This window comes from Saccopteryx bilineata, chromosome 9 (genome assembly GCF_036850765.1).
Source record: "Saccopteryx bilineata isolate mSacBil1 chromosome 9, mSacBil1_pri_phased_curated, whole genome shotgun sequence".
NCBI classification, from domain to species: Eukaryota; Metazoa; Chordata; class Mammalia; order Chiroptera; family Emballonuridae; genus Saccopteryx; species Saccopteryx bilineata.
The window spans coordinates 37,447,217-37,465,685 of NC_089498.1; the positions used below are offsets into that span (position 1 = coordinate 37,447,217).

The window sequence follows — 18,469 nt, forward strand, 5'->3', positions numbered from 1 at the left end:
TGCTAATCTTCAGTAACAGGAGTAACGTTCTGTGGTTCTGTGCCGTTGTGACCAAACACAGGTTCGGCTGCCTGCCGCGACGCAGGAAGCCAGTATTTGTGAGACGGGCAAGTGCCAGCAGCCCTTCAACAAACCTCCTTCCTTTTTACCAGCACCTGTGTTGCAGATATTGGCTTTTCCTGTTGTGGCAGGCAGTCGAACCTGCATTCAGGAACACTGGCCACGCCTGGGTTTCAGCGCCACTGTTACAAGTTCTCCTTCAGTCTGTTCCTGCTTTGCCAAGCCAGCTGAGTGTCTAGTGCAGACATAGAGACGTGGATGACCTTTGAGGGTACAAATGGGTCTGCAAGTTGGGTCTCCCTCTCAGAACGACTCCATGTGCACGCTGGGCGGCCGGACCGAGCATGGTGGTCCCAGGGGTGTTGGGGTTCCAGTGCAGAGAGCTCAGCCTTTGTCTCCTGCGAGCCTGGCTCCCCACTGTGGCCTTTCTCTTCCTCTGCTCTGGTGTCGCCATCTCCTAGTCCTCCTGCCCTGCGCCTTGGGGAGAGAAGGCATGATTGTAACAGGGCAGTAGCTAACGGCTTGGTTGTTTGGAGCTGGAGTTGGGGAGTGGCCGATCTGATTGTGTGTGGCTGTTTCCAGATGCTTCATAATCAATAGAGCGTGGGAGGAGTGAGGCCGATGGGATTACCTGCCCTTTGCAATCAAAACCCACCAGACGGAACATTTGACCTTCAGCTCCTCAGCTTCCTTTTGAGTCTCTATCTGATGGCTTTTGAAAATCCATCTGGCAGATAAAGTTGCCCGGGGAAACAACACCCCCGTTGGTGGATCTGCCACTTCCTGCACAAACAGCCTGTCCTATTGTGCGGCCGCAGACACTGAGTGAGGGGCATGTAGGCTACCTGGTGCTGGGCCTGTTCCTCAGCCCAGTTCTTTTTGGGGACAAGAGTGTGGTAGTTTCAAATTTGTTTTGATTTGGCGTCTTTGCTTACAAAAGGCTGGTGCCTTTCTGATGTGAGAGTGTTTCCCATCATTTTTGTCAGAATCAGGCTTAGCTGGTGGCGGCTTGGACTGCTGGGGTGTTGGGTTCTCTGAGCAGGCAGCAGAAACACCGTGGGTAGCTTCAGCACCCACAGAGGGTGAGCGACTTCGGGCCAAGTTGGGGGACCCTCTTAGAGCCTTTGCAACTTGGCTGTGTGCTGCTCCTGTCCCTGGCTGAGACGGTGACCCTGGCTCAGGGTTTATAGGGTGAGGGTGTTACCTTACTGAGGGCATTGCCCAGGAGTGGTGCGAGGGGATTTATCCAGGCCTGACGCCCAAGGCCTGGGCCCCTGCGCATTGCTCTTTTTGAGATGGGAACTGATGTGTGTGTGTGTGTGTGTATGTGTGTGTGTGTGCGCGCGCGCATAGGCATGTGTGGTGTGTCTGCATGGGGATGGTGTGTGGGTAGGCCGTGTGTGTCTGTGTGGTGTATTGTATATGGTTTTTCACAACCACTGCCCCCCACCCTCTGTGCGCACCTGGGTCATGGGGATCAAGGCTGCAGCAGCCTGTCTGGTGGCCCCACACTCTCTGTCTCTGTCTTCAAGGGAGCCTGTGGGGCTCTGGTGAGGGTACAGGCCTTCATGAGGAGGGCTGAGGGAATTCCTTTGGCTCTTAACTCTGGTGGTTTGTGGGGGAACCTGGTCCCAGACAGCTTGAGGCCTGGCTAGGGGTTTGCCAGGATGCTCAGTCGGGAGCCTGTCCCAGGGCCCTGCTGACCGCTGGCCTCCTTTTGGTCAGCTGTCCTGGAGCTGTGGGCTCTCCCACTGCGCGGCTTCTCTGGGAAGTGCTGCCAGCTGCCCCCTCATGGGAGCGGTCCCCTGGAGCAGACACCTGCATGGCTTTGGAGAGATGCTTTTCTCTGACAAGCTGATAGAATCTTGAAAAGGTTGCTGTCAGAGCAAAGGTGGGCTGGTGTAAGGTTCAGAATGAAAGGCAGCAGCCTTGTGTGTGGCTGAAGGCAGGCTCTGGCCCCTGGAAATTGATGGTGACTGCTGTAATTTCACTGTTACTTACTCATTAAGTACCTGTAGGTGGTCAGATAGCTAGTCAGGCCTGAGCTTGGAAGTTTCATTTTCTAGAAGTGGAACCATAGGCACTAGTGCGATGTCTCCTTCCCGCTGCCTCAGCCCTGACCCTGAGTTCCGGGAGCGGCCTCCTCTGATGCATGGTGGGCCCAGCTGCTGCTGGAGAAGGGCTGCCCGGCCCCAGTCCCAGGGTGCTGGCTCCACCCGGAGGGCACGACTCCCTCTGAGTGGGGCTCTCCGACCTCTCTCCTGCCAGTACTGCCCCTTCCATTTGAAGGGAGAATTTCTGGTCAGGGGGCGGCTTCCCCTCTGAGCCACCCTTTTCTAGTCTAGTTGCTTCTGTTTGGATCTCCCATGTGACAGGCTCTGGCGTGAGCTGTCTGCTGGACCCAGAGTCCAGATGGGGCCGGGGGCAGGCTCTTTGGGGCCACCGCCAGCCTGGCCCTCAGGGTTTCTGGCAGCCCAGTGACCTCTCCAGCCAGCTCTGCAGGGCTCGCTGGACGTGTTGCTCCTTCCCCCGACAGCCCCACCAAATCAGAGCTGCGGATCCTCCCGCCACTGACTTGGCATGGTGGCCTGGCCTACTTGTTACTTAGGGTGATATTTAAGTGTCTTTTTTTTTTACTGTAATTAGCTCTAAAACATGAAAAGTAAGTATTATTCAAATTTAATTAGCTTTGTCCTTTAGAAAAAGGTCATGTGCAAAGTGCCAGAAAAGATGCACACAGCTTTTTAGGTTGTATCTGTCAAGTGGGTGTTCCTGTTGGGAACCGCCTGTAGCTAGTTGAGAGGGAGAAACCCATTGTGCACTCTGGACTCTGTCATCTGAGCTCTTGAGGACAAAAGGCATTTGGTGGGGTAACACCTGCAATCACTTCCTCCTGGACATCAGGGTGGCAGCGGTGGGCTCTTCCATGGGCCGGCTGGCCCTTGGCTCTCCTTGGCTCCTGTGGAAAGTGGCATGGCTTGTGGCTGGAAGGTGAAGGGTGGACAGTGGAGTGCACAGCCATGGGGACACCTGCAGATCACAACTGCCTTGTGCTCATCTTCCCTTTGCCCCCTCCTCCCCCTATGTCCTCTGGTTCCATGTTGTTACGACCTTGACCTCAGGATCAGTGCACAGAAATGCTCCTGGGTCTCATGTCTATTAGGTCTCTGCTGAGGCCTGGCCACCAAGACTCCCAAGCAGGATGGACAGGAACACGTTTCCTGGAGCGTCCCTTGGCAGGGTGGCTTGGGTGAGCTGGGAGGGTTAGCGTCCCGTCGGGATGGGATAGAAAGTCAGTGCCCAGGGTAACAGCCAAGGAGCCTGTCAGTAGGGAGCATCGAGGCTGGCCTTGGTAGTGGGCCATTGGCACTTTCCAAAACTTTTGGAAGTTTGCTTTTGATGCCTGTCACAGCTGGAGGTGACTAAGTGACTAGGGACCGGAGGTGGTTTGGGGATTTGCTGAAGACACAGGGTGCTTGGCTGGAGCCAGGACAGCATGGATGTGGTTGGTGATGATGTGATGGCACTGCCCCTTGTGCCTCTGGGATGTGCTTTCGTACATGTTTGTAGTGCCAGCTCTGCTCGAAGTGTCATTCAGCCCCAGTAGCGAAGGGTCAGCGAGCCCTCTGTGGTAAGCCTGGAGCTGGGGCCTGCAGTGTCCGGGCAAGGTGCTTGTCACAGTCCCTGCCTGGCTGTAGGCAGTGCTGATGGGGCACAAGACTTTGGCCATTTAACTTTGAGTCCTGTCTCAACTTTGAAAGCTAATGCAACTAGGTTATACAAATTTAATCTAGGAGCTTGACACCCATTTCCCACTTCAGACAACCCCAAAGGGAGGTGAAGCAGAGTTTTCAGGGGCTCTGAGTAGCCCGTTGCAGTGAGAACACTGTTCTCAGCTCAGCCCGGATTGCTGCTTGGGGTGTGAACTCCCTACAGATGGGTCCCCAAGGAGCACCCATCTGTTCCAGGTTCGTGCTCTGTGCTTTGAGGCCACAGTCTGGTCTGGGACGCTTGTTTGGATAGAGAGGGACGTGGTGTGGCCTCAGAGATGCGGAGGGATTCTGCCTCCTGGACAGTGATGTTGGGGTGTGTCTCAGAGACACACGGCTCCCTCTTCAAGGCGGTCATTTCTGGGTCCCAAAGTACTCTCCTCTCCCTGACTTGTCCACTCTGAGCGTCCCCAGCAACACTGTCCGGCATCCCCACCCTTGTCATCTGCTCACCCTTGAGAGCCCAGGAAGCACAGTCTGAAACCATCTGCTGCTTTCCCCTGAGGCCTCTTTTGGCTCTAGCCCTTGGTGACTAGAATACCATGAGATCGTAGGCAGGATGGGGGTAAATGCCCCATGCTGATGCGGTGCCTAGGCGTGGGACGGTGCAGGATGTCATCAGACAGTCATGTGTGTGCGTCATTAGACTTGGCTTTCAGTACCCAACCCCCACCTCCATGTGGCTAGTGCTTCTCATGACTTGTCATGGATAGTAACATTGACTCATCCCCTGGCCGAGAGGCTGGGGGTGGGGGGTGGGGGTGTTTTCCAGAACCCTGTCCAGATTAGCTGTGATCAGGGGTCCTTCGTGAGGTAGGCAAGGGCTGCCCAACCTCTCCCCTGTGTCTCCGTCTTCTTCCTGGCTGATTTTTCAGGGCTGATGAGTAAGCTTGAATGTTTCTCATAGCAGTGAGTAATACTGATATTGACTTCTTTAAAATGTTACATCTTTAACTTTCCTTTAAAGAGGCTCTGTGTGGGGCTGGGAGGCAGCTATTTCATGCCCCAGAGAGTGGGGTGTGCTGGCTGGCTGCCTGGTGGGCTGTCACTGCGGTGGAGGGAAAAGGTTTGTCTGCAGCCGCTTTTCCCTGGAGGCCAGGGTCGCAGACCCGGAGGAGCAGAGGTCAACTGGCTAAGGTCGAGGGGGCAGCTGTGGCTCAGTGGTCGCTTTGTGCTGCAGTGCCTTTGCCCCTGAATCTGCGTAGGGCAGACCCACTTGGTGCCAGGTGCCAGTGAGGCAGGGGTGGGCCCGGGGCTTCACCGCCTGGGCTTGGGGGCAGGAAGGCGGCCAAACCCTGACCCCAGTGTTCCTTGTTTTTTCCTCTGAGGATCCACTCGAAGGAGCACTTCAAGGAGAAGTATGCCGTGGATGACGTCCAGTACGCAGACGAGGTCAGTAGCCGCTCAGTGACCCCTTCGCTCTGGATTCCCTGTCCTCCCACTGCCGCAGGCTGGCTGGACGCCGCAGGATGCCCCCAGCCGACCCCCAGCCCCTCAGCAGTGCGCTGGTTTGGAGAGAGCAGGTGGAAAACATGCACCCCAGATCTCTCTGGAGACAGGCCCGTCCTCTGCCAGGGCAATGCCTGGGCTCAGTGCCTGGAAGTGTGTGGAACCTGGAAGTGTGTGGAACCTGGGTTATGGCTGCTGAGCTGCGGGGGGTGACACATGTCTCTGGGAAGGTCCGGTCTAAGTGCCCCTGGGCTCGGCCTGAACCTCACGTGTCAGGAGGCCCTCCCCGCAGGCCCTCGCCTGCTGCAGATGCCAATGGCGGAAAAGCTCCAGGTTTTGAGAGGCCGTGGCGTGGGTGGAGTTGGAGGTCTCTGGTTTTAATCCATTTCTCAGTGTGGTTGCCCAGTGGTACCATGTGGCTGAGATGGCTTGGATAGGTGTGTGACTGTCATCCAGGAGCTTTGAATCCGTTCTGAATCAGGCAGTCGACTGGGGCCATCCCTGACGTCCACTGTTGATGGGGCAGGGCTGTGACACAGGAGAGACACCAAGGCCTCCTGACACTGCAGCCACTGTTAGGCACACAGGAGGCCTCTCTGCTCTGTCCTGCATGCTGTCACAACTCCCGTGCTCCATGCAGGTTTGTGCAGGGTAGAACATAAACACCAAGAGGTCAGTGCCTGGTGCTTGAGGTCCAGCCCCAGCCTGGCAGGGTCAGCTGGACTGGGCCCTCCCCTGCCACACATTTCCCAGACAAAGGTCACATGTGGACATATGCTAAGAGCTGGGGCGCAGTGTGGACGCTTCCCTCTTGCCCCGGGCAGGACACAAGCCGTGTCAGGGACTGCAGCACTGGGTGAGAGGAAGGATCCCGGGATCCTGGCCAGAGCCACACACTATGAGGAACCAGCGTGGCAGGGGCCCAGCCCAGCCTGCTCGGGGACAGACAGCTCACCTTGATAACCACGTGTGCCTGTTCTCAGGCAGGCCCGGGTCAGTACCACCCGTACACAGGCACAGTCCTGCTCCAGTTCTGCCGTCCTGGCACGCCAGGCCCACTTCTCCGACGGTCCGATCCACCTATCCTCCAAGGCCTAGCAGCCACCCACCGCATTCCCTGCTGACCCCAGCCCACACTGGCACCCCTCCCCTGGCTCCTGGGACAAGTTGTGGACACAGTGGACACTGACTGTGTTCTGGTCAGTGTCAGACTGTCCAGAAAACTGTCAGACCCTGCCCTTGAGAGTTTTGTATCTGTCACTAAGGCCTAGTTCGCTTCCCTCAGACTTGACTGTCACACTCTCTGCCTGCCCAGTCCCAGGGGTGTGTGGGCATAAGAAAAACCCAGCAGCCAGGGGCAGGGTCTGGTGAATAAGGTGACCTCGTGGGTGAACAGTCACCCGGTGTGGTGCCGCCCGGTCAGAGGGGCCCGGTAGAAGAGTGCAGCTGTTAATACACCCGTGACCTATTGTTGTGATCTCTTTGGATCTCGGATCTCAAATAGTCTGAACATTTAATTTGCATGCCCCTGACAAGGCCGTTTGCCGCTTTCCTTGTATTTCTAAGTGCTAGAGAGGGAGGGACCTGCTCATCCTTAGTTCCGATTTTGTTCTGGACCCTCTCCTCTGGCGGGTGTGTCTGGCCTGCCCCTTTAAACTGCATCTTAACATTACCGCATTGTGGGAACTTGACCTTCCAGGTTTTCTCACTGTGAAGTGAAACCTGGAGGGGCAGCCTTGGGGGTCCTGGGACTCAGCCCACCAAGTCAGAGTGTATCCGTGCTGCAGCCTTCCCAGCTGCAGTCAGGCGTTTGTGCTCTTATGACTGGTCTCATTTACACTGTGGTTTCTGGGGAGAAGGAGACCGGGCCACCAGATGCCGTGAAACAGAGGAGGTCTTGAGTGTCAGAACAGGAGAGCCCGTAATGATGATGTAGCATTGCAGCCTGCAGCCTGCTCGCCCTGAGTCTGTGTTTATGAAGCAGAACCTTTTATTTTTATTTTATTTTTTTTGACAGACAGAGAGAGAGTCAGAGAGAGGGACAGTTAAAGACAGACAGACAGGAAGGGAGAGAGATCAGAAGCATCAATTCTTCGTTGCAGCACCTTAGTTATTCATTGATTGCTTTCTTATATGTGGCTTGACGGGCGGGAAGGGGAAGGTTATAGCAGAGTCAGTGACCCCTTGCTCAAGCCAGCAACCTTGGGCTTTAAGCCAGCGACCTTTGGGCTCAAGCCGGCAACCATGGGGTCATGTCTATGATCCCACTCTCAAGCCAGCGACCCTGAGCTCAAGCTGGTGAGCCCGCGCTCAAGCCAGCGACCTTGGGGTTTCGAACGTGGGTCCTCCGCCTCCCAGTCTGATTCTCTATCCACTGCACCACCACCTGGTCAGGCTGAAGCAGAACCTTACATGAAGCCTTCAGGGTTCAGAGGATGGACTCTCTCTCAGGCTCAGGTGCTTTCTGTACCACCCAGTTGTTGTCATTGTCATTATTATTGTTTATCCATTTGGTCATGACTATTACTATTGTGGTTCCCATTGGAAAGAAGGGCTCATGTTGACAGTGGGGCTGGTTCTTCACTCTGGGGTGGCACCTGTGGGCTTCAGTAATGTTGCCAGCTCCCACGGTGCCCCCGCCCCGGCCTGTCCCCTGGTGGGCCATAGCTCTCACCCATTACAGAGGAGGCCGAGGCCAATAGGTGTAAAGGGCTCGTCCACGACCCCACAGCCAGGGAGTAGCAGAGTTGGGATGTGGCCCCAGGACCTTTGGACCCCAGAGACCTGGCCTATCACCTCTTCATTTGCCCTGTCAGAAATGAGAGGTTGCTGCAGAGGTGACACAGGCTGTCACGTGCCTTTGATTCTCTGTGGCTCAAAACGAAGAGTGACAAAAACACGGACTGAGACACCTGGGCTGAGACACTAGAGGTCCCTGGGCCTGCTCCATCGTGGAAGGTGACAGGAAGTCCCTTAAGTTGGGGAGGGGCCACTTCTATGGTGTTCAGTCCCACCTAACTTTAGGCAGCCTTGCTCACCAGTGACCAATCACAGATGGGAAACAGCTGATACAGGTCTTCTTTGAAAGATGACAGGAAGGCCCCCAGCCCCAGGCCATGGCTGGCCACTTAATAGCAAGTATAAAATGCAGGTGTCTGATGTAACAATCCTGGCTATTTAGTTCTCTTCTTCCCCACTTCCTCATAGGTGATCCTGAGTTTCATTATTGAGAAGGTAGAGCAGATGGTGGTTCCTTTGAGAAGAGGGCGCTCAGGAGAAGCTTGATAGGTTCTTTGAGACATTGCTGTTAAGGCACAGTGCAAAAGCTGCTAGTCATAATGGGGCGGGAGCTGGCGAGGCATGGTGTGTCCTGGCTGAAGCTGATCAGCCAGGTGTGTCCTCACTCTTCTCCGTGGTTCAGGGAGATGTTGGGAGGCACCAGGGTCCCTGGCTCTGATGTAGGCAGGATGAATATAAGAGAAACCATTGTGGCAGCATGGGATGGATTCCGTCTACCTTCAGCCTCAGTGTGGAGAGGCATCAGGGAGTGGTGGGACCTCTGAAAGGGCAGCTGCTATGGGAACTGCTGGCTCAGGGTTGCTAGATACTCTAATTGTTCAACAGTAGCTGCAAATCCATATTGTTTATATCTTTCCTGATGTTCACATTTCAGAGACAAATTAAAAATTTTAAATGCATTGTCAGCCACCAATATGCACCCCTGTTTCAGACTGCCATGAAGAACAGTTCATTCAAAAACTCAGGCTTTTGCTCGGTGACGCCCAGATCCCTGGAGCAGTGCAGGTCTTTATGACAGTTGCCCAGCCCCTTTTTCTGGGTCACCCATGAAGAGTGGCCTGCAGGCCTGGTTCAGGCTCTGGGCATGAGGGCATGTGAGGTGTCCATAGGAAGTCTTTGATTGTTTCTAGGGGTGGACCCTTGTCCATGGGGCTGTGATGGGATGTGCATGTGCTATTCTCCTTGGCCTGTCAGAGAGGTCACGCTGCCTGGGAAATCGATGCAGCCTTGGTCTGTGGGAGCTGATGGGTCCCGGTGACCATACTCCATGGAAATAAAGGTCCTGTGTTGACAGAGCCATGCTGTCCTGTGTGCCCGAGCTGCGTTTCAAGCTGGCAACACATAGCCGTGTCATGTCCCCTTAATTTTTGAGGCATGGAATCAGGCTGTGTTGATGAGAGTGCAGCACTAATGGGTCTCCACGGGGACGGGGAAGGCAGATGGAGCTGCCAGGCTGGGGGAGGTTTGGCAGCTGCCGAGGTAACCAGGACCCACTCAGGCAGTTGTGATCAGTAAAAGCTGCGGCCCTCCTGGGACTAGCAGACACCCTGTCTGCTCTGCGTTGGGCCTCGGCTCCTCTGCACGTCAGGCAGCACGGGGAGGGCTGCTTTCTCCTCCATGGCTACGCAGCACACCCTGAGTCACTGCCGAGAGGAAAACTGTCAGCCTGCACATTTGTTATCCTGCTTCTCTATCCCAAGGACAGGAGCACATACAGGCCTCAAGTGCCCGCTCGCTCTCGGGTTCTGCTGCCGTAAGTGGCGGAGTGTTCTGTGCTGATGAACGGAGACTCTTCACCAACATAACAACACACCCTGGGCCCGACACGCGGCTCTCGTGCCTCTTAATGAGCTCCCCCTCCTCCAGGAGGGCCTTGGATGTAGCAAAGCTGATCGCAGTGGAGCCTATCATTTGTGCAGCAGAGGCCAAAGGATTTATTGGCTCTCTGAGAAGTTACTGAGTCAATGAGGGGGTGTCAGAGAGATGAGGTCTCAGGCACCACTGGTGGGAGGGTGGTTCAATCTGGAAGGGCATCTGCTTGAGCATCAGAAACCTGGACCAAGTATATGGCTTTTTTTTTTTTTTGTATTTTTCTGAAGCTGGAAATGGGGAGAGACAGTCAGACAGACTCCCGCATGCACCCGACCGGGATCCACCCGGCACGCCCACCAGGGGCGACGCTCTTCCCACCAGGTGGCGATGCTCTGCCCCTCCGGGGCGTCGCTCTGCCAAGACCAGAGCCACTCTAGCGCCTGGGGCAGAGGCCAAGGAGCCATCCCCAGCACCCGGGCCATCTTTGCTCCTATGGAGCCTCAGCTGCGGGAGGGGAAGAGAGAGACAGAGAGGAAGGGGGGGGGGGGTGGAGAAGCAAATGGGTGCTTCTCCTGTGTGCCCTGGCCGGGAATCGAACCTGGGTCCCCCGCACGCCAGGCCGATGCTCTACCGCTGAGCCAACCGGCCAGGGCCAGTATATGGCTTCTTATCTAGAAGCTTTACTGGGTCAATTTTTGTGTGTGTGTGTGTGTGTGTGTGACAGAGACAGAGAGAGACAGAGGGACAGATAGGGACAGACAGATAGGAAGGGAGAGAGGTGAGAAGCATCAATTCTTTGTTGTGGCTCCTTAGTTGTTCATTGATTGCTTTCTCATATGTGCCTTGACCGGGGGGCTACAGCAGACCGAGTGACCCCTTGCTCAAGCCAATGACCTTGAACTCAAGCTGGTGAGCTTGGGTTTCGAACCTGGGTCCTTCACATCCCAGTCCGATGCTCTATCCACTGCGCCACCACCTGGTCAGGCTGTTTGTTTGTTTTAAGTAAATAAAAATGTTAAAGAATTTGTCTTAAGGAAGTAGAGGCTTATGTACAAGAATGTTCTCCAGGGCATTATTTTTTTTATTTTTTATTAAGTGAGAGGCAGGGAAGCAGAGAGACAAACTCCTACTTGCACTCTGAGGCAGGGAGGCAGAGAGACAGACTCCCACTTGCGCCCTGACCAGGATCTACCCAGCAAGTCCCCTACTAGGCAATGCTCTGCTCATCTGGGGCCGCTGCTCCATTGGTTGGCAACTGAGCTATTTTTTAGCACCTGAGGCGAGGCCATGGAGCCAGCCATCCTCAGCACGTAGGGCCAACTTGCTCAAACCATTTGAGCCATAGCTGTAGGTGGGGAAGAGAGAGGGTGAAAGAGAGAAGGGGGAGGAGTGGAGAAGCAGAGGGGTGCTTCTCCTGTGTGCCCTGACCGGGAATCAATCCCGGAACTTCTACATGCTGGGCTGACACTCTACTACTGAGCCAACTGGCCTAGGCCTCCAGGGCATTATTTATAATAGTAATCCTTAGACTTAATTTATGTCCAGTAGAGGAATGAATAACTTATGCTCCATCTGGTACGTGACTATTACACTGACATAGGTTCAGCTCTGGACTCTGTTCTTTTTTAACTGTTAACCTGGGTGAATGAGCTAACCCTTTCTCATTTGTGAGGTCTGGTTGTTTGCAGCACCAGCTTCATGGGTGGTTAAATGAGGTGATGTCTGAAGTGCCTGGCACAGGCCATAACCAAGGGCTCACCGGACATTCACCAGTGGTGGTAACTGGTACAAATCACAGGTTTGAAGACTAATGACAGGGAGTAAGTGAAGCATGTAACTTTGTATGATCTAAATGTCATTACAGCTCTCTGTTTTTATGTGCAGAGAGAAGAGGTCTCTGGGGATGGGATTGTAGGTGTATTTTATCTTTTTATAGTTTTCAGTATCTTCCAGGTTTTCTCTGTGAGCCTCTCAGTATTAAAAAGTGTGTGTGTGTATGTGTGTGTGTGTATGTGTATATACACACATGTCAAAACTATCAAAATGTGCACTTTAAATATGTGCAGTGTAGAATATGTCAGTGACAGCTCAATAAAGCTGTAGAAACAACAAACAGCAGATCCTCCTCACCCCGCCCTGTGTCAGGGTGCTAGAGTTTAGGGTGGATGTGTGGGGCGGGGTAAGCGCTGTGAGAGGGGACTGTTCTCTGCCCCAGGTGGGGGTGCTCAAGTCCATAGGGCAGGGGTCGGGAACCTTTTTGGCTGAGAGAGCCATGAACGCCACATATTTTAAAATGTAATTCCCTGAGAGCCATACAACGACCCGTGTACGTTATGCATTATCCAATAAAAATTTGGTGTTGTCCCAGAGGACAGCTGTGATTGGCTCCAGCCACCCACAACCATGAACATGAGCAGTAGGAAATGAATGGATTGTAATACATGAGAATGTTTTATATTTTTAACGTTATTATCATTTTTTATTAAAGATTTGTCTGCGAGCCAGACGCAGCTGTCAAAAGAGCCCCATCTGGCTCACGAGCCATAGGTTCCCGACCCCTGCCTTAGGGATTGCAGTATAAGATGTGGAGTAGACTGAGGTGTGGGGGTCAGAAGAGGAAGAAGGTGCTCCCACCGGGCGTGGTGGCACCTTGGGTTGCAGACGTTGCTAATGCGGCATGATGGGCACTTGGCCAGCAGAATGATGATGGTCAGTGGGACAGTAGAGAAGGGAGTGGATGAACCTGTCGTGGGGAGGGGCACAGGGCTGTTGTGAGTGTGAATTGATGAAGTGGCAAAGATGGGGAGAAGGCACTGTAGGCAGAGGCGAGAGCCCCAGCTAGGGCGTGGGGAGGTGAGTGTGCATGGTGCACTCGTTCGAGGGGTCGGGGTAGGAAGCAGGCCGTGCACAGGGGCATGAGGCCTGAGTGGGCCATGGCGGGAGGACAGAGAGCGGGGAACGGGGGGTGTTGGGAGTAGCTAACATCCTATGGTCTTGGAGATTAATGCTGGCGGGGAGGGTAGTGTCTGCCAGTGCCTACGAGGCTCCCAGAATAAGCTTTCAGGAGAGACTTGTCAGGTGAGTGGAGGTGCTGGCTAGGAGGGTGGGCAGGTCTGGCTGTTTGGAGCCCAGTCCATGTGGGGCCGGAGGCAGGGCAGCGTGTGGGGAAGTGTGCCTGGCTTACGTTTGACTTCTTCTCTGCCACTTGAAGGCTGTGTGGCTTTCAGCAGTCCCTTATTCTCTGTAAGCCTCAGTTTCCTCATCTGCTGGATGGGGACAACAGCAGCACCGCCTGTTTTAAGGACCTGCTCGATAAATGTGAACTGTCATTATTGAATAATGGTAGTATATCTTCTCTATCCGATTTCCTGTGGTGGCTCTAAAGTGGATTTTTCTTTCTGACCTTTCAGATTGCCAGTGTCCTGACCACCCAGGGCTCCCCTGTCCTCCTCACTTTGGTAAGTGGCAGGTGTCCGGGGGCCAGGCAGTGTTTGGGCATGGGGGAGGGGTTTTAGGGAGCCCCCTGCCCCTGCAGAGATCAAGGATGTAGGGGAGGATTGAGAAGCCAAGAAGAATGGTCATGTGGTTAGGAGGGACACCTTCTCAGTGTGAGTGGCTGGACGTGTCCAGGACTAGGTCCTTGATTCTTTGGTCTCCCTGGGATGTGCTGTATCTTGTCATGAGGCCACTGTGGACAAGACACGATGCCCACTCTGAGGTTAAAACCCAGCTAGAGGGGGGTTTGTGTTGGGCTGAGCTTGCAGGGTTTGTGGGTTTAGAGCAGGGGTCCCCAAACTTTTTACACAGGGGCCAGTTCACTGTCCCTCAGACTGTTGGAGGGCCAGACTATTAAAAAAAATTATGAACAAATCCCTATGCACACTGCACATATCTTATTTTAAAGTAAAAAAACAAAACGGGAACAAATACAATATTTAAAATAAAGAACAAGTAAATTTAAATCAACAAACTGACCAATATTTCAATGGGAACTATGCTCCTCTCACTGAGCACCAATGAAAGAGGTGCCCCTTCCGGAAGTGCTTGGGGGGGGGGGGGGTGGATAAATGGCCTCAGGGGGCCGCATGCTGCGGGCCGTAGTTTGGGGACCCCTGGTGTAGAGTGTCAATTTGCTTCCATCCTGTGTATCCTCCATTGTTAATAGAATTTGAAAAACACACCTTGGCATCTGCCCGTGGGGGTGCTGGGCTATGTGCCGACAGATTTTGAACCCAGGCACTGAAGGACCCATGGCCTGCCACAGCCTGGGGCGGGGCGGGGCTGCACGGTGACCCCTGTGCCCTTGCAGCCTGGGGGGGCTCTCGGTCTGTGAAAGGGTGCAAAGAAGAATGGCTTTCTTATACATCTTTGACCTTGGGGAGCTTTAGACATGAAGAATGTACAATCCTTTTTTCCTCCCGGAATGACCCTTCTCTCCTTGGTTAATTGATTTTTACCAAAATAGTGTGTGGTTTTTTGTTTTGTTTTGTTTTGTTTTGTTTTTGGTCAGCATTTTCTTTTTCCTGCTCTGCTGTTCGCATGGCTGAGGAGAAAGGTTGTGTCAGATGATTGTGGTCACAAATGGTCCAGTGTGTTTTATTTGGGGAATCCCATCACATGTTGACCTGCAGTTTCTGGGGAAGGAGTGGCAGTTTAAAGTGCCTCTCCTCTCTGGGAGTAGCATGTTTGTCTTAAATCTTTTGTTTTGTTTTTGCTTCTCTCCAAGTTCCACTTGGAATCTCCTCACAGTTAGGGGAATGTGACACAGCATCTCCAGGAGAGCTGGATTTGACAGCACTCTTTAGGACAGTCCATGTGTGTGTACATGTGAGATGGGGCAGGCCTGGGCGAGGTGGTCCCGGTGCCAGCCCCCCACCCCTGAGCTGGTGCCTGCAAAGTGCAGTGACAGAGGAGGCCTTGTTCTCTGCTTTCCAAGGTGCAGCAGGAAAAGGAGAGCCTGCCCTTGTGTTAGGGCCTGCCTTGGCCTTAAGCTGAAATGCAGGGAGCAGTGGCTTCGTCAGGCTGGGATGGGGGCTCCAGGTTCTTCCCTGGTTCAGAGCCTGGCTGGAGGAGGGAGGCCCCCCTCCGGGGCAGGTTGTGGGGGTGCCACGCAGCCCTGTGTGATGCCTCTGTGTCCTCATGCTCGCTCCCTCTCTCCCCAGCGCGGCGTCAACACGGACAGCGGCAGCGTCTGCAGGGAGGCCTCCTTCGAGGGCATCAGCGCGTGAGTCCTGGGGCCCCAGGGCTCCTTGCTCCCTCCTCCACGGCTCACACCTTCGACGGCAGGCCTCTGCCATTCTGCAGACGGGACTCCAAAAGTACAAAACGGGGGATGCCAAAAGACGCTTAGATGGTGCACTTCAAGGAAATGCTTAGAAAAATACGTTGCCTACATTCACTTCAACTTTTCCTTTAAGGACCAGATGCCGCTTTTCTGTGGAGCTCCGTTCTGAAAGTGCGGGCCCGCCGAGCGCTCAGGGAGCCCCGGCCGCTGCAGCTGTTTTCCCTCCAGGGACCCGCTCTGGGCTTTGTCCTCGTCAGCCCTCTTTCCTTACTGCTGGCCCCTAAGCCCTGCTCCCAACAACTCCCTTATGTCCCCTGCTGTGCTGGCCCCAGGTAGGGACCCCCTTACCTGCCCTCACTCCTCAGTCGAGTGAGGGCCCTCAGCCCCAAGCCTCCCTCCCGAACCCTGTTCCCCTTCGAGGTCTCTAGGCAGGAGGGCGGATTTGGGGCTCCCAGAGTGGAGCACCTCACCCTCTTTGCCACTCGCACACTGTGTGCCCTGGAGGGCGCTGTGTCTTTGGGCTGGGGCTGGCTCGTCCTGCCGGGAGGGGGTCTGTGGGGTCTGTTTTGCTGGCTCAAGGCTACCACAGACAGCCCTTGGTGGGGGTCGCACCTGCTCCTCCAGGCTGCTGGGCTGCACAGCTCCCAACTGGTACCTTGATCACAGCCCTTCCCCCACCACACCTACTCTGCACCCCTGTGTCCTCTGTCGTCCTTTGGTGGACCAAGGCAGTGACAGAAGAAGTGCCTTATAATTATGTATGAGCCTGAGCCACGGGGATTTGTGTGTATGTGTGATATAGGGGTGATTAGGAAGGATTATGAGCTCATAAATATGTATCGCTTCTTCCATGATAAGAGCAATGGGGCAGGGGGAGCAGGTGTCAGGTTTGCTTCTTTTCATCACTCAAATCTCTGCATCCCCTTGAGAGTTTTCCCAGAGCGGCCATGCCTCCCATGCTGGCAGCAATTAGCCCAGCTCATTGGAATGCTGGCTATGGAGACGCCATCTTTTCCGAGGCCCTTGGAGGGTGTGTGTGTTGGGGAGAGCATAATCCACTGCCACCTGGCCCGGGCCAAGCCTCCGCTGGGCACCCCAAACTGCCAGGTGCCGGTGCTCCAGCATCCTGCTCACCTGCTTCCACCACCACCATGGGATGACTCTGTGGTCCCATGGGCCGCTCCAGCCTCTGCTTTGTTCTCTGCCTGTGGGAGGGGCCTGTGGGAGAAACCTGAGCTAGGAGGAGGGAGCCCTGGTGGCACCCTTGCTGACCAGCTCTGTGACCTTAGCAGAAATTGCCCCCAGAGACTTATGTCGCATGCTTAGACTTGTCATGGGGATAAAATGAGAGCTCACTCGTCCAGAGCCTGGCATGGAACTGGTGTTCAGTAAACTGTTGCTCACACACAAACCCCCATCATGTCCCGTTGCCCCTGTGAGCCTCAGTCTCCCTTGTTGTGCCGAGGGCCAAGTGGACTTGAGGATGGCTGATTACAGGACTTCTGGTGTCAGTGAGCTGGGGGCCTTTGAGGCTGTGGTCTTTGCTTGCCCCTTCCAGAGGTTTCTGCCTCAGAGAATGCTTGCTCAGCACCCTGGGAACAGGTCTAGTGAGTGGTGTGGCAGGCCTGGCCCCTGGGGTGGGGAGCTCACGATGTAGCCCCTGACAGCAGAGCGTGGCTGACTGTTCCCTAAGGTTTCCTGGAGAGAGGTGGGGGTGGGGAGCCCAGGGGCAGGATTACTGTCATTCCCACACATTTGGGAGCAGTCTCACTATGAACCCAACCCCTCCCTCCATAAGCAGACCCAGCCTGTTGTTCCCCGAGTCTCTGCGGCCCCTGCCTAGAGCCCAGAGGACCCTGTGCTGGGTTAAACCCCCACCCACCTGGTCAGCATTTGGGAGGCTCTGCAGAGAACCAGGGACTGCCCTAACTTTGCACGTTTTCCCCAGGCACTGGGCTGGCCCCTGTCCCACTCTGGTCCAGTCCGGAGGGACTGACTATGGGGTGCTCTGCAAGCCCCTCACTGCCGGGCCAGGGATTCCTTCTCACACTCACACGCGGGGCGCAGTTTTCTGCTGTGGCTGCCATATCGCATGTGAGAGCCTTCTTGTGTGTCACTCTGCTTTGGGGTCCCCTGGGCTGCTTGTGGTCCTCCCTCCCTTCCTGTCCCCTGGGGGCCTCCCTCTGGGCCCCCCACCCCACTATGGCAGTATAGCTCTACCCCCAGCCTCTGCCTCCAACTGCCCGCCAGTGCCTCCCCTGCAGAGCCATGTATGTTTTCCTGGGCTGGGTGCAGCCCCCCACCCCACCCCCTGCCTCTCACTCGCACTGGCTGCCAGCACCTTGACGCTGCCACCTCCTGGCCTCCGTGCCAGGCTGGGAGGCCACTGTCCTTGAGAACCACTGTGGCTCAGCGACCGTGTGCACCTGCCTCCCGTGAGCAGCTCCAGCTGTTTGGTAGGGATAATAATAGCCTGTTTCCTAAGCAAGATGAATCTGCTGTCCTACTTTCTGCTGCTTAACTGCTTCTGTCACGGGTCACATCTCACTGCCCTAATGAAGTGCCTTATTCCTGGAATTTTGGAGATTGGCACTTTTGAACTTTTCTGCCACACCTTCCATCTTGGATCCTTGATTGACCTGCTACAGCACAAGTTCAGGTTTGCCCTCTTGGTTTGTGCTGATGGGCCTCCCACGCTGCCTTCATCTTTTGGCTTGGGGAGAGGAGCTTATGGTAGGATAATGGCCTCACCTGTCCATTCATGCCAGGCCCTCTGGATCCTGATCCAGCTGGGTGAGCAGCCTGTGACCTCTCCAAGTGTGGCTTCTCGTGGTTGGCTGCCTCGGGTCTGTCACACTTGGCCTCAGCCTTGGTGGGCTGTGAGTTTGGTTCTGGGAGACTTCAGACCTCCCTCTGCCTTCCCCAATCAGGCCGGCCTGCTGCCTGCAGTAGGGAGTATGCCAGGCCTTACAGTGGTAGGGGACCAGGGCCAGTGGGAACAGGGAGCCAGAGGTGGAGTGGGGCTGGTAGACCTGCCCTGGGATCTCCCCATGACCTGGGCTCCCGGGACTCAAGGGGTGTTGCTTAGTCCTCCTTGGGGAACCAGAGGAGAAGAGAGAAGGCGGGGACCGTCTGCCCCAGGCCATGGCTCCCATGAATGGCTATATTGGAGCAGGGACAGCTCCCACAGAAGGTGTGAAAGGAACAGGCTGATCTGTGGGCTCTGGCCAGAGGACGGGGTCAGGCGCTCACTGTCAGGTCCTGGTGGGAGCATGACTGGGTTGGGCTGGGGCTG

The 18,469-nt window shown here is 55.1% G+C and overlaps 1 protein-coding gene across 1 annotated transcript in view; it reads left to right on the forward strand.

Moving 5' to 3' along the window:
- PEPD (peptidase D) overlaps window positions 1-18,469 on the forward strand; it is a 118,595-nt gene that overhangs the window by 13,815 nt on the left and 86,311 nt on the right. The window contains exons 4-6 of the mRNA XM_066243278.1: window positions 5,159-5,222; window positions 13,301-13,348; window positions 15,053-15,114. Coding sequence (XP_066099375.1) covers window positions 5,159-5,222; window positions 13,301-13,348; window positions 15,053-15,114 — 174 coding nt within the window. The remainder of the gene's footprint in view (window positions 1-5,158; window positions 5,223-13,300; window positions 13,349-15,052; window positions 15,115-18,469) is intronic.